The sequence below is a fragment of the Eufriesea mexicana genome, unplaced genomic scaffold (genome assembly GCF_001483705.2).
Source record: "Eufriesea mexicana isolate 0111107269 unplaced genomic scaffold, ASM148370v2 scaffold1653, whole genome shotgun sequence".
Classification (NCBI taxonomy): domain Eukaryota; kingdom Metazoa; phylum Arthropoda; class Insecta; order Hymenoptera; family Apidae; genus Eufriesea; species Eufriesea mexicana.
The window spans coordinates 1,409,416-1,425,709 of NW_016909884.1; the positions used below are offsets into that span (position 1 = coordinate 1,409,416).

The following is a 16,294-nucleotide window of genomic DNA, read 5'->3' on the forward strand; positions in this document are numbered from 1 at the left end:
CATCGCGCCGAGGGTTCCCTCCCTTGGCCTACGAGCAGTCTCGTCTAATCACGCGTCTTGCCCTTCGTCTTCCAACTTTCTTTCGATTGCCTTCTGACTATTCGATAACGTAATTACCAGGCTCTTTGCGAGGCTACGGATCCGGAAGAAGCCTCTTCGCGTCTCGGACCAGAGATAACACGGGGCTGTGCTGCTAAAATTCTTTTCTCTTCGCCCCCCGTACTCTAAATTCATCCCCGAGCGGCTGTTCGTTAACACAGTTTGCAAAGTCATAGCAGAGGGTGCGAAGAATCGGCGCGTGTTCTGCCGTGAGATCGCGATTGCATTTAACTGGCACGCGATCGAGATGCAGCCGGATGATAGACGGGTAGAGCAAACGCCCGGAGCTCTTTGCTCTGAATACAGATTCCAGGGGGCGATATTATCGCCGCCGAAAGAGGATCACTCGATTACCGGCGTCTCGTTTAGAACGACGGCTCCGGACGAAGGTAATTGTCGCCCTTAGCGAGTCATGGCCCCGGCAATGTACCTCGAGGGTTCCTTCTAATAGCGGAGCATCGCGAATCCAGCGTTTCCCTCTCGAATCACGGCATCTCGTGAATTTCACGCAACTCCGCCGTTTCGGATTTGCCAGCCGTTACTTAAAAGGATCCCCGAGGAGGAACGAAACGCGGAATCGTCGAAAGCGAAAGGATAATCGATTCTCGCCGACAGCTTTCAATTTCCCGTCTAAGGATAGTCTGTTATTATTTCGAAAGTGGAAACGATTTCGACGTTTCAACCATCGGTCTCGATATCCAGGCAAACGGGGTAAACACTCGCACGGAATAATGGCTATAAATTTCCTTTCCACGCGATTCTCGTAATACGAGGAATTCCTTCTACGCTTATTATACAGAGAGAGAGAGAGAGAGAGAGAAAGACAGAGAGAGAGACGAGGGGTGGGGAGAAAAGAAGAAGAGATAAAACGAAAGGGGTACGAAGCGATGAGACACGATAGATAAAGAGCGAAAACGGAAAGCTTAGGTGGAGCTAGAGAAGCGAGAAAGAAGGGAAGAGAAGGACGAACGTTGAGCGAGATTGAGATAGAGGCTTAAGCCATCGTATCCAACAGCAGGAAGCAATATGTCCGTGCCGTAATAGCGTGGAGCACGGAGGTTAATGGGTTGTCCCTAACGCGCCTAACCTGCCCCACGTTCTCCGTGTGTCTGTTCGCCGTGCGTCTGATCCACCTAGCCGTCACATTGTATCCTGATAACGCGTTGTCCTAATCGACTAATTTACCGCGTCTCTTCCAATTACCGGATATGCTCGAAGAATACGACGCTATCGGCCAGCCTGCTAATTCCCTGAACCGGGCCACTTCCGTTTCCCGACACCCCGCGTGTCGTTACGATAAACGTAACGAATCCAATAATTTACAGGACACGCGCCCATTAATTTCGATCGGTCTAACCATTACATGGAACAATCCCGGCATCATCGATCCTGCACGCTTTCACGGACAAGTTCCTCGAATATCCCACTGTTACACGACGTACCCATCGAACGATCCTGGCCCCTCGTTCACCTGGATCCTACGATCGCGCAGGCGTGCCCCACGGAACGAAGATCGACCACCCTTCCTTTCGACCAGGTAACCACGGGACATACGCGATAGCCGAGGATGCCGTGGTCACGGCACGTTACCGTAACCTGCTAATTGTTAGTTACGGTGACAATTGCATTAGCTTCCTAAGTCCGATCCTTCCTTTCCCCTCCGGCCATCGTTATATCGCCATTGCTACGATGCCAGCGCGGTTCCGTGGCCTAACGACGTGCCAGGATATGGATTAGACCGGCGTAATTGAGCCAACAACAGGTGGGACAGCGAATCCGGAGCCAACAGCCTCAAGATTGGATATTTATTGGCTTATTTGGCAGGGACCGGCGAAAGAACATGGTTCGCGATGGGTCGTGGCCGATTTAGATCTCGAGAGCTGGTTACTACCGTGAAAGAGTTACTCGGAACGTCCGGTTTCGCGAACGGTATCATGGTCGACAGCTCGAAACAGCCGTGGCCTCGTTGCCTAACGACGTGTCGCGACATCGATCTAGCCTGGCAATCGAACACCGACAACAGGTGGATATTAAATCGCCCGACTTCCGGTTTCGTTATTCCGACGCTCGTCGTCCGTCGCGTTTAAAGCGGAGGAAGCGTTCGAAATAGATCTGCGATACCGATCGAGGGTATAGACGTAGAAATCCGTATGGGAAGCGAAGAGAGACCCCGTGGAACTCGCAAGACAGCTCGCGAGGTCCGTTTACCGGTGAAATTCGGGTGCCACAGGGGGGGGAAAAAAAAGGACGGATCGGAGTAATTAAATTACGTTCGAGGGAGAGATCGTGGCCGGGGCTCCATTTGCGAAATTAGAGAGCTTCGGGATTGCGCGATCGCTCGGAGAGGCGACGGTGACGCGGCACAATGGTGACTCGTCAATCTTTCCCTTGATTTCTCCTCGGCTTTCCTTTAGCCTCCTTTTTCCATTCTGCTTTCCGCTTCCCATTTTCTATCCGTGACGTCTCACTCTTTTTCATTGTCCCTCCGATCCTTTTTCCTCTCCCATACTCTTTTCTCGTTTACGCGCGTCTTTATCTGCGCGGGAAAGCCTTTCACCCTTACACCGGGCCTGCTCCCAAAAAAACGGCCAACCGGGCGCACATTTTTCATTCCCCTTGGAAAAAGTTTGAACACAGAAGTGGTTATTCCGTGTCCACGTGTATTGTGTCGGGAGACGATAGGTACCAGCGCGAAAATATCTCTTTCATTAGACATCGCGGGCGTTCGTGCATTGTCGCGGCCGGCTATACGCGTTTGCAAACGTTCGCGCGAGAGGAGTCTATCGTAGATCTTGCGCGTTCCGCGTCTTTCCGGTTCTTTCTTTCTCTTTCCTCGGACCGTGCCGCGTTTCGCGCTTCCGCGATCAAGATTCCGCGAGTCGCAGAAGGATGCGAGAGGGATAGGATGGGATTGTGGACCGGGTGAATAACCACTCCTCGTCGAATTTTTCAGTAAAGTAATTTTATTTTTCTCAAACTCTCCTCCTCCTCGCCCTCCTCCAACTCCACCTTTCCTCGGTACTTCAATATACACAGGACTTTCTCCGTCTCTTGGATCTTTCTCTCTCTCTCCCTCTCTCTCGCGCGTACTTTCTCGCTGCCGTATTCTTTTATTTCTCTCCCTTTAATCCTACTCTCTCGAACCCGCCCGGGATTTATTTACAAGACACATGTACCGTACACCGGCTACGGCAATGGGATACGTAACGACAATAAATAATAATAATTAATCTGCGCGACGATAATAATTAATCGCGATGATCGCCCGTCGTGGAACGTCTATACAAACGAGAAACACAAGTCGGATAACTGTTCCGTTCACTCGGGTGCACAGCTACTCACGGACTCTCCGTTTTCGATACTTTATATTAATATACGATTCTCTTTCTCTCTCTCCGTATGTCTCTGTCTCACTCCGCGTATATTATTTACAATTTGCCAGTTGCACGATCTAATCTATTTACAACCATGGAGTGCACCTAGGCGCCGTGCTCACACAACCGACGGTGATAATAGTAAGGCCACTCGCCTTCCGTTTTTACCCCATAACCTAACCCCTCGCCCCTTTCCTCCCTCTCGCGCTCACCTCCGTCACCTTGCACTCTCGCCAACCCGCCCGACAGCGTTCCCTCCTCGCGTCGCATCTCGTAAAGGAGATTGTGCAAGCACGGCCGCGTAACAAAATAAATACTGACTAGTCCGCGCTAGTGTCTTCGCCTCGTCACCGATGACAGCGAGCAGGAGGAACGAGAGCTTGGTCGACCAACGCGAGCGGAAAGCGAGGAAATCCACGCGAAATCGAATGGCCGGCGGTTCTCTCGCTCGTGGAATGCAATAACGGAAAAAAATAGGGGCGACGGTGTACTGGCGCGGTGCGGAAACGCGAACGAAATGGAAAGAAAGAACGTGTCGAGGCGGCTGCTCTTCGCGGCGGCAAGCGACACACACACCCCTGGTGTCACCTGCGTGTGCTCGCTGAACCCGGAAAGACACTAGACTACCTACGACCTTACGACGGAACGTAGCTACGAGTTTATACCGAAACGCGGGGGGCCACGTTGTCCGAGTTACGAGAACAACCGTGGAACGATCGTGGCCAACGATATCACGGGATATGTAAATCATCTCCTGTCCCCGCGAACGCGCGTGGCGCCGCGGAACGCTTGCAACGAGCCGGGGACAGACATCCGAGACAGGGCAGTCTCTATAAGAAGATGTCGCTCGCGAACGACATGTGTCACGTGGTCTGCACGTTCAGATAGATGTCCTCGGGCTTGCTGAGGAGGTTGTGTATCTGTTGCATCGTGCAAAGAGGACACACCTCCTCCTCCGTGCCCTCGGCCACGATCCTTCTGGCAGTGCCCGGCGCTTTCCTAGACCCGGAGTCCACGATGTACGAGTAACCGTCCGAGTCTACCGAGTTCGACTTGGCCGAGGAGGAACGAAACAACGCGGACGCCTTGCTTCCGGCGAGCGTCTCCGACTGAGGGCACGACTCGTGCCTCGTGGACTCCAGTTCCGTGTCTTTGAAATCGATGTACGAGTACCCCTCGGAATCGACGGACGGTCTCCTGCCGTTCGAGGCCTCCTCCCGGGATACGACTCTTTGAACGGGTTGCGTCTGACCGGAGGAACTGACGGAAGCGTGAGTACGATCGGAGGCTGGCTGGATTCTGGATCGGTGGGTCGGCGTGATGGGAAGACGAGAATCTATCGGTCGACCGGATACGCAGCTGTCGTTCAGATAACTCTCGTTGGTGAGGTTGAGCTCGATGTCGGGACAGGTGGAGGAGATACAGGGGACGCTGGGTGTCGGAGGAGCAGGAGGCAAAGGCTGTTGGCTGGTGATCAGGGCGTTCTGATTGGCCAGTAGCAAGTGACTGTTCCAAAGAACGTTACCGCCGTTCTGCAATAGCGGACTGGTCGCGGCGGTGCATCGCGGGGAAGGCGTGTGAGTGGCTATCGAAAGCGGGATTCCCTTAGATTTGGCGAGCAGGGCTCGCGGCGTTCGATAGCCGCCTAAGACCGCCCTCGAGGGCTTGTCCTGGACGCGGAGAATCGCCCTCGGGTCCCGGTAGTCGAGATAGTCGAGATGATGAGGCGCGGGGGCGCGCGCACGCTGAAACTGCTGCGGCTGTCGTTCCCTTAGGCCGTGTCGCTGATCGGGATTTCGTACCTCGATCGTGGGCGCCTGACCAGGATGGTGGCTGGGCAGGTGGTTCTGCCTGTGATGCAGCTGCGAGTGCGTCACTGCTTCCGGCAGGTCCTCGTACAGCACCGCGCCACCCGCACTCCCGGTTCCACCGTGCGACTGTCCGTCAGCCAGCACTCGACTTCGACCACCGGCCGCGGCTGCGGCTGCGGCTGCCGCCGCTCCTGCTGCGCTCTTGCACGGTAACAGGTTCTGCACTTTCCGCTTGTGTCTGTAACAGAAAGCCGATAACCATTGTTACCGCTGTGCAACTCCAGAGTGTGTACATATACGCGCGTTATAGGCTGGAAGACCGTGATAAAGAAAACAGCGAACGAGCGTCGATCGATCGATAAAGACAGGGTGGTATTGCGCGTCTGGGCCATGGTTGTCCAGTCATCGAAGATCGGGGTCATTCCACGTCGACGCGGTATAGAAGGCCAAGGTCACGCGAAGGACGTTCGAAGGCCGTCGAGAGGACGATTGACCGACGCGAAGTTTACATTCGAGGGAGTACGTCCAGTCATCGAAGATCGGGGTCATTCCACGTCGACGCGGTATAGAAGGCCAAGGTCACGCAAAGGACGTTCGAAGGACGTTCGAAGGCCGTCGAGAGGACGATTGACCGACGCGAAGTTTACATTCGAGGGAGTGACGGGGGGATAATAAAACGACCTCGAGGAATGACAAAGAAGCCTTTCTTCGACGGCGCAATAATTCTTCGGGATCGAACGTGGGGAGGGAGGGTGAAATTTACCGGCGTCGGCAAAAAGACAAGACGGAGGGATTTCTCGTTAAAGATACCTCTATTACGGCACGAAACAGGTAGATCCTGGTTTCATCTACGTCCCCGCGGAAAGTTGCCCGGCGGATGGCGGGACGTGGAAGAAGCTCGATTTGCGGTACGCCGTCAATCTCGCCTTCCATCTTTCGGGTCGTACCCGTACACGAGCAGGCCCGTCTCACGGACGGACTCTGCTACGTGTACGCTTTCGTCGGCACCCTGCTCGGCAAAGTAGTTTACCCTTCAAGTTTTAATTATCTAATTAACTCTGTCAGTTCGATAATATTTGCCTGTGTAATTAAACCACCGACTAAGGTTAACAACTTGTGGCGTACTTCCAATAGTAGGTCGTCGAGGTGAATGGCTCGGTCGAACCAAAAACGGATATCCGCGTGTAATACGCGAGAATAGATCGGGGATGGCGTAGGTATAACGAGCGAATTAATCGCGGAACGTGGCTTCGCGCCACGATTTATTCTTCTCTCTCTCTCTCTCCCTCTCTCGTGCGTACGACGATCGAACACGAGGGGATAAACGAAATCGTAGACGACGGGACGAGTACCACGGATGCTTGCTAGCGGGAAATCCTAGCGGAAAAAATGGCCACGATTTTGGCCCTAATTCAAGGGGACGATAGTTACCGAGCCGAGTCGTATAATGAAACGCAAAGACGGGAGGGGAGGAAACGAAATTAGTTCGAGAGGTGGTCGAGCCCTAAAAGATTATCCCGAGCTCGGGCAAAGAGCCAGTTACGTCGTAAAACAGGAGGCAAAGGTGGTTTAAACGAGGAACCCGAAGAAAGAGCGAGAGAGAGGCTGGACTTCCGGTTCCGGAGAACCCGTGCTGGAGCAGAGGTCGAGCCGCAACAGAGCAGACGTTCCTCGCGGACGTTGGTGGTTTGATGTGCGCCGTGTTTCACGCTCCACGGTCCGAGAGCTGAAACCATCGCGGCAGATTCACGCCGAGCCGAGTCTGGACAGAGAGACGAGCGTAAACTAGGAGGTATCCTCTGCTTCCTCTGCCGGCAAGATTTCAATTTGCCTAATGCCGTCGACTGTCAGGCATAGCGCGACCGCACTTAGCGGTGCTCCCAACGCACGCCGACCGCCAACACGCTTCGTGATCTCGTTCCGCGCTGGCATAGTCGCACGTTCGTGGCGCTAGTTTCGTCCTTGGGCGAGCCTCGCGTACCCACATGCACGTGGAACCGATGACATCCGGCGCGGTGCTTCGGTTCTCAATCGTGTTTCCCACTTTTGCACGCATTCCTCCGACCCCTCTGCGCCGCCATCTTTTCCCTTTAACGACCGACAACGCGCAATCGACGACGAGTACACCTTGTTCCACCTATTCGGAGTCCGAGTAAATCCAGGCAATTTATACCCCGACGGGATTACTCGAGCAATTGTCAAGGATATCGCGTGCGCTTGCTGGTATATTACGGCACTTCAAAGAAACGCATAAACTCCGTCGTTCGACGAATCATAGAGGGGGACCACGCGGCGAGTCGTAAAGCGCATATTGCATGAGAAACACTGGGCCCGTTGAATGCACCTGGAATAGGCTAGTCGTGTTCGTGATCGCGTACCCGTGCTAAACATGGTATCGCGAGCTTGCGGTCGTATAACGGACCATAAAGCGCTTTGTGGAGTGTCGACCCTTCAAGCACACGCGCACGCATTCGTCGAAGGGCTTGCCCAACCCCCGTGACCGCGTTGGACACGCGCAAGCTCGTGTTTGCGTTTCCTCTTTTTTCCCATCCTACGAATATCTTCCATCTATGCACGAGATACTCTACGCGTGTCGACTATGTCCTTTGTCGCGTAGGACATAAATTTATCGCATTTTAGCAATTATCGCGATTAGCTGGCTATAGTAGACGCGGTAAATCCCGGGACTCGTCCTTCGGGAGTATCGCACGACTCTGCAGGAATTGCTCCTGATGAATTTCGAACAGCCGTTGCCCGCTGGGTAACAGCCTCCGAGGAAACAGATGGAAACTTCCGGCGTTTCTAATCAATCCCGTTCCAGCGGGGTACCGAAATCCAACCCTCGTCTTGCGCGCCCTTTGCTCTCCGCCCTTCGTATTTCTCCATAAATATTCCCAATGTTTTTTAATCGCCTTCGACATCTGTTTGCTACTCGATTCCCTTGTCCCAGTCGCTATCGACTTTATCGATCATACTCTAACGGATCGCGTGAATCGTTAATCGCGCAGATACTGGCGCAGATAATGGCGCACATGATCGCGTCGGCGAAACGAGTTGTTGATCATTGATCCGTTGATCCACGAATATTCCGTTGATATACTAGCCGCTGGAAAGTGGAAAGGATGGGGCACGAGGAGAACAGAGGCAGCAGAGAGGAGCGAGAAACAAAGGGTGCAGGAATAATGGCGTCCCGTGTTGCGTATGCAAGTAGCGCGACACGGAACCGCGTCGCGATCAGCTTCTTTCTCGCTCCTCGGCTCGCTTCTTCGGAAAGCTGAGCTCGCAGCGAATTCGTTGGCTGAACGGTGAATAGGTCATTTAAGTCGAGCTTTTAACTCCAGCTAATTAACTGCCTTTTCTGTGTTTCTATCTGGTCCCGACGCGCACACTCGGCTACCCCCCTCAGTCGGACAGCGATTTAGGTGGTTTTAAAATACTGTACTTGTGATTTTAATAACGCTGTGCAATTTATTTTAACTTTTTCTCTAATCTGTGATATCCGTTGGATGGTTCTTGCGAGGTATACTTTCCTGGGCACGAATTCGTTGCCGAATTTGCTTTATCAGCCCTAGTTCCCGAGCAATGAGAGTCTTGTGAAAACGTACGATTTTTGGCTAAAATGAAGTATTGCGTGAAAAGTAAGAACGTTATGGGGTTCGTCGGTGTCTTGCAACATAGGTGAGAGTATTCCGAGCATATCAATGTGCATAATTATAATTATTTCTGCTGCGGGGTAATTATAATTGGTCGTCAAAGTTTAAAAATAGTCCTTCGAGCATACTTTCTACTCGTATTCTTGCCTTGTTACAAACGATTCTTTATCCGAAAGGAATTTGCTAAACGATAGCGTATTTTGTAGGCTTTTCTGCAGAAGAAATCGTCCAGAAATAACATCAGAATGATGCTCAATGTTGGCAGGAGAGTAAAATATGTATTAAGAACTGTAAGTGGGATTTTGCCATCACGCAACAGAGTTTATTATTAATAACAAACGAATATCGTTAATAACAAATCGGTCGGAAAGTAAATTTATAATAAACGTAAAAAATAAATAATAAATTACGGGTTATTATTTGAACTTATAACATACTTGTAATAAAATGTATCTATAAGTCGCAAAAAGGTTATAAATTATTACACAGATTTTTAATAATAAATTAATATTGTTAATAACAAATTGTTTGCAACGTAAATTTATAATAAAAGCGAAAAAATTAAGAAATTACTGGTTATTACTTGAATTTATAACGTATTTATGTTAAAATGTACATATTATTTACAAAAGTTTATAAATTATTACACCTATTGTTAATAACAAATTGTTTACAACGTAGATTTATAATAAACGTAAAAAAAATTAATAAATTATTGGTTATTACTTGAATTTATTACGTATTTATGTCAAAATGTATCCAAAATTTGCAAAAAGTTTATAAATAATCACACTAATCGTTAATAACAAATTAATATTGTTACTAACAAATTGTTTACAACGTAAATTTTTCATAACAGTGAAAAAATTATTAAATTATTGGCTATTAAAGCGGAAAAATAATAATTAATGAGATCGGTGAAGTTCGAAAATTTTCGATTGGAGTGGGGGAACTCGGCCGGCCGCCGCTATATAAGGGGCCCGCGTGCAGGCTCGAGCCAGTTGTCGCTTCGACTTCGGAAGGACCGCGTTAATATTCTTTCTTTCTGTTTCAGGTTTTAATTATTTCTTCTTTCAGATTCTATTTCTTTTATTTTAGGTTTAATTGTTTGTACATTCGATTATTTTGTACAATATTCGAATGCTTCGTCGTTGGTTTATTTGTATATCATCGTTGGCTAGATCAATGGCTATTCAATGACCATTGTCCACTCTCTTGAATAATTTAGTAATAATTCCTTGTTTCAGGTACTAATTATTTTTTCTTTCAGGTTTTAATTATTTTTCTTCTTGCAGATTTTATCTCTTTCATTCTATGTGTCTTTGTTTCAGCATTCGAGTATTTCGTATAATATTCGAATGCTTCGTCGTTGGTTTACTTATGTCTCATCGTTGGCTAAATCTTTCCTTTCACAAATTTTACGACTTCCGTTCGATTTGTTTTCGTTAGAGCGTTCGAGTATTTCGTATAATACTCGAGCGCTTCCTCGTTGGTATGTTTATATCTCACCGTTGGAATGTTTCTGTCTCGTAGTTATGTTGCTCAGGTCTCGTCGTTGGCTTGCTCGTTCCATTTGGTTATTATCCTTGATGGTTTCCTCGTACTAATCCCTTTCCTTTCAGCTACATATTAACAATAATATATTCTGTTTTAGCTTTTAGGTTTCTCAAGATTCTGTTTGCGACACATCAATGAACGATGCGTGCGTTTACTTTTAAGTAATCATAAGATAGATCCATAGACTAAGTATCATGTGCGCGCTATCTGTACAAAGGTAAGCTACCTAATTTGGAGCGAAATTTATAAATTCTCTATCATTTTCTTATCCCCCTCGTTTAGCAAATAGAACATAATTGTTCTCGCGATAATCGCGATCGTTCGTAAGTACCGACTAGCCTACGCGACGTGCTCTCGTGTACTCGATAAGTACATGCTTCGTAAGTCATCCTCACGACTCGTCTCCGACACTCATTTCCAGTCACTGTCAATCTCGTCATGCATCGGGTTCCAGGGTGACCCCCTCGGATCAGTGCGTCTTCTGACCTCGACGGGGCGGTCCGCTGCCTAAGTCGTACGCGACTTGGGCTCGGGCACATGCTGGCTGACGGACTAGTACCATCTACGGTTAGACCACAGGGATGATTAAGTTCTACCCCGTGTGGCTGGGATGCGAAGTGTCTGTCTTGGCCGGCAACCGCCCAGCAGGGCCCTCGCGTTGACACTAGAAGTTTCATTGGTTCAGGGACTATCCTTGGTCCACGTGTAAGTCTTGGCGAGTGCGACAGTGACTGGAATTGAGCTAGGCCCGATCGGGAGGGTGCCGAGGTATGAAGTTATCTCTGTACACGGGAGTACATCGCCTAGGCTAGTCGGTCTTTCGAATAATCGCGAACTCGTTCGGGCGCGTCGCGATTTTCTATTAGCTCGCGTGTTTGATATTTCATTCCCTGTTTCTATGGGAACTTGAAAATATCTTAGCGTTGCGACAGTAGAGTTTCAGTATGCCGAATCGAAACCCCTTTCGTAAGACACGAAATTTAATAAAGTGTCTGTAGAGTCATTTTAACTTAATTCGCTCCAAGTTAGATTAGGATATCTTTGATACGGATAGCGCCAGCAGGCTGTGCCACTAGGGCACATGTCGGGTCTCGATGCGTAGCCACCTCCTCGTGGTGAGACCTGGTAATTGGTACCTTTTTCTAAAGAATAATCTTTGGAAAACGCTACCAAGCTAAGAGCTACGCACAAAGTTTAAGATATTTCCTATCTCTTGTAAATTTTCAATGTTCTCTTTGGAATTTGAAAATAGAGAGTGGGCAATATCTTTATAATTCTATCTATATAATCGATATTTAAATGAAGAGGAATTAAGGTAAGTAAGAAAAGGAACACAAGTAAGGGAACGGAAAGAATGTAAGGTAAGTATAAGGTAAGTAAAATAATTAAAATGTACTGCAAAACAGAAGTATTGTTCAGAGAATTCATGGAAATGACGTAATTTCCAGGAATTTCGTCGGTATCGACCTCTTTCCTGATACAAAACTTTACCGACATGCGCCAGTGTCATCTATGATTTGGGACTGGAAGCTTGTTCTCCGTTCAGCACCATCTATCATTTTTGACTGTAACACGAGCTTCCAGTCAAAAATCATAGATTGCGCTGTAGGCAGAACAAGCTTCCAGTTCAACATTATAGATGGTGCTGACCGATGTAAATTGAACTTTCAATTACTCAATTTCTACTAATAATTTATGAACTTTTAGTATTGCATCATCAAGGCACATCCTTTACGAACTTTCTAATATAATTTTGGATATTAATTTCCTCCTAATTAATTAACTACGAGAAATTATCTGCGAATAGCTCATGCAGATTTTGCAAATACATACTAGGTCCGGCCCACGACTTTTTTAAACGTTTTATATATCAAAATATTCGTCGAAAAGAGCTCTAAACAATAGGCGAAAAAAATCTATATTTTTCAAGTCGCCCGATTTTTGCCGATTCCTCCAATTGCATCGGAGCGTAGGATTTTGGTAAAATTTTGGAACGCAGATTTTTTTGCTTTTTTACCTTCTTTATTCATCAAGCAACCAGTGTGCAAAAAATCTTAAAAATCGGATCACGGGAAATGTGTTTTTTCGCAGTCCGATTGCACCGATTTCCGAATCGCTCATGCAGACTTTGAAAATTCGTACTGGGTCTATCCCTCGACTTTTTTAAATGTTTTATATATCAAAATACTCGATGAAAAGAGCTCTATAGAATAGGCTAAAAAAAACCGGGTTTTCTACTCTGTTCAATTTCTGCCGATTCCTCCGGTGAAACATGTGTGGCCAACTTTGCAACTTTCTATCAGGAGAACATAGCATGACAGGAGGTCGCTCATTGTCTGATTTCCAAGAAATGACGTCACTTCTATGAATTCTCGGACGATACTTTTGCCGCCTGGAGGAAAAATTTGTGACCAAATTAGCGATTTTGTATCAGGAGAATATAATTTGAAAAGAGGTATTTTCGTGGATAATACTTTGCCGCCTCCAGGTAAAATTTCTAGGCCGATTTCGAGATTTTGTATCCGGAGAATATAATAAGACAGGAGGTCGTTCGCCGAGACAGTTCCAAGAATTCTCGGACAATACTTTTGCCGCCTGGAGGAAAAATTTGTGACCAAATTCACGATTTTGTACCAGGAGAATATAATTTGAAAAGAGGTATTTTCGTGGACAATATTTTGCCGCCTCGAGGAAAAATTTCTCGCCGATTTCGCGATTTTGTATCAGGAGAATATAATAAGACAGGAGGTCGTTCGCCGAGACAGTTCCAAGAATTCTCGGACAATACTTTTACCGCTACGGTGGACAATACTATTACCGCCACGATGGTCAATACTTTTACCGCTACGGTGGTCAATACTTTTACCGCCTCGGTGGACAATACTTTTACCGCCTCGGTGGACAATACTTTTACCGCCTCGGTGGACAATACTTTTACTGCCACGGTGGTCAATACTTTTGCCGCCTCGACGGACAATACTTTTGCCACTTGGCCTTAAAATTTTCGGCCGATTTCACGACTTTGTACCAGGAGAATATAATATGACAGGAGGTCGCTCACCGGGACAGTTCCAAGAAATGACGTTATTTCCAAGAATTCTCGGAAAATACTTTAACAGCCTCAGCGAAAAATTTTCGGCCGATTTCGCGATTTTGTATTAGGAGAACATAATATTACAGGAGGTCGCTCGCCGAGACAGTTCCAAGAAATGACGTTTTTTCCAAGAATTCTTGGACAATACTTTAGCAGCCTCAGCGAAAAATTTTCGGCCGATTTCGCGACTTTATATCAGGAGAATACAATATGACAGGAGGTTGCTCGCCGATCAATTCCTAGAAATGACGTCATTTCCAAGAATTCTCTGGACAATACTTCTTCTGTTGTGCAGTACAATTTAATTATTTTACTTACCTTGTACTTACCTTATACTTACCTTCCCTTACTTGCGTTCCTTTCCTTACTTACCTTAATTCCTCTTCATTTATATATCATTTAAACAGATATTGCCCACTCTTTATTTTCAAATTCCAAAGAGAACATTGAAAATTTGCGAGAGATAGGAAATATCTTGAACTTTGCGCGTAGCTCTTATCTCGTTATCGTTTTCCAAAAATTATTCTTTAAGGGAATACGAAGGAAGAACGAGGAAGAAATACGAAAATAAAATACTAACTCTTGCAGACTTTGGAAATCCGTACCAGGTCCGTACCTCGACATTTTTAAATGTTTTATACATCAACAAGCTCGTCGAAAAGAGCTCCAAAGAATAGGCTAAAAAATCTGGGTCCTTTAAAAGTATAGTCCATGAAATTCTTGGAAAAGACGTTACGCTTTGGAATTGACGAAAGACCTCCGTTCATTTTATGTCATCCTAATACAAAGTCGCAAAATCTGTCCAAAAGTTCACAACAGGTTGTAAAGGTAATGCCCATGAAGCACCTCCTTGCAACTCATGTTATCCTGATACAGAATCTCAAAATTTGCCAAAATTGTCTGGTCGAGGCTGCAAAAGTACTGTCCACCAATTACCTCCTTTCACGTTATGTTATCCTGATACAGAGTCGCAAAATCTGCCGAAAATTTCTCATCCTAGCTGCAAAAGTATTGTCCATCGAATACCTCCTTTCGCCTTATGTTATCCTGATACAAAATCTTAAAATTTGCCGAAAGTTTCTCATCGAAGCTGTAAAACTATCTACCATGGAATTCTCGTAAATGAGGTTATTTTTCGAAACATTCTCTGTGCTGGTCCCAGAACGTATCCTCGTGTTCCCAGTCACCCGATCAGAGCCTGCCTGACACGCTTCTCGTGGACCTCTCGGAAAGCAGAACTGATAAGAACCTCGAGGAACCATCTGTCGAGGAGACTGTTCCAGCTCGGGCCACCTATCGGAGCGGGAGGAAATCGAAAGCGTAAAAGATGGCTTTCATTCGGAGGAAGTTGACCGTGAAATCCGAGTTGCATTACCTTCCTCTCGACAGCCTGTGAAATACCGCTGGAATACCTAGACTCGCGTGGAGGATGTTTGGTCTTTGGACTCGCTGGAAGATACGCGTGCACGGAAATGCGCATGGTTACATCCAGCCTGTCGACTCGATAAATGACTTTGCACCCTAGTCCGTCGCCCCGATATCCTTTTACCTTCCATAACCCGCGGGATTCCCGATTCCACTCCTCGGTCGGCAATATCGTCGCCCCTCTGGTATACGGTGTACTCTCGCGGATATACGAATATCGCCTTCCCTCTTCGAGCGATATAGCACGACACAGGACGACATAGGACGCCTCGTATGAATGACACAACGGCGCAGGAAATTGAAACGAGCCACGACCGCGGCCTATCCATTCGGGCAGGATTATCCGGAGATCTTAAACAATCAGCTCGAACGCGTCTATCGCGAACGTGCAAAAAGTTAATTACGTTTCCAGTGCTTTCGCACGCAGACGATTTATCAGCCTTCAAAGTTTATGGTCCCTTCAGGAGAAGCATAAATCCCGCCGATTTATCTCGGCAAGTACGATTATGCGTACACCGTGGCGCAAAACCGAATCCAACCCCCATGTCCAGGTTGTACAAGTAGGGATATTGTTTTGCCGCTATCGCGGAGCCGTAGCACGGTACACACGCTTATCAGGAAGGGTTAGCATGGCGGAGGCATTATTTCCGTCCGGTCAAGTGACCTCCCACGCGTTGGTTATCGGCTACGAACCGATCCGGGTCTCCGTCGTCTCCGACTGCCCTCCCAGGGATCATCCATGCATGGACGACCCTTTATGGGTTCGGGCTACGCCGTACAACGACCCGGACCAGCGTTTTCTCCGACGATCGTAGATAACCACGGCGGGGGGTTGGACAAAGGTCGTTGCAGGAAAATCGCTCGTGAACCCCGCGCGTCACGGCCAGGGTTTTCCATCCTGTGTGGAAACGTTTCGCCTATGCGCGCGAGGGACGTTCGAATGCCGGTTAGGAAATATCGGGCCAGAGGGGCTCACAGTTTCAAAGCTGTTTCAAAGTTCTCGAGGGGCGGCGGGATCGCGGTGCCATTTAATATTTAACGGTGTAACGCGCCGACACGAAAATCTCTCTGGCCGCTGGTACTCGAGAGCATCGGCCAGGGGTTGGGGACGGGGTTGGAGTCGATGAAAGTCTAAGAGGGGAAGAAAGTAATCTCGAGGGCTGTACACAGAGGCGCGTAGGTGTGCTCGCGCACGTGGCGCAGCGCGCGGCGCCGCTTGATTGAAACACCGCGGATATTTAAATTGCGAAAGTTTACGAATAAATTTGTGTGCTAAGGCAC

At 47.8% G+C, this 16,294-nt stretch overlaps 1 protein-coding gene across 1 annotated transcript in view; it reads right to left on the minus strand.

The window, feature by feature from the left end:
- Positions 1 to 16,294, minus strand: part of pxb (putative Hedgehog signaling attenuator pxb) — an 80,182-nt gene that overhangs the window by 5,281 nt on the left and 58,607 nt on the right. Inside the window, exon 4 of the mRNA XM_017902000.1 lies at positions 5,276 to 5,522. Coding sequence (XP_017757489.1) covers positions 5,276 to 5,522 — 247 coding nt within the window. The remainder of the gene's footprint in view (positions 1 to 5,275; positions 5,523 to 16,294) is intronic.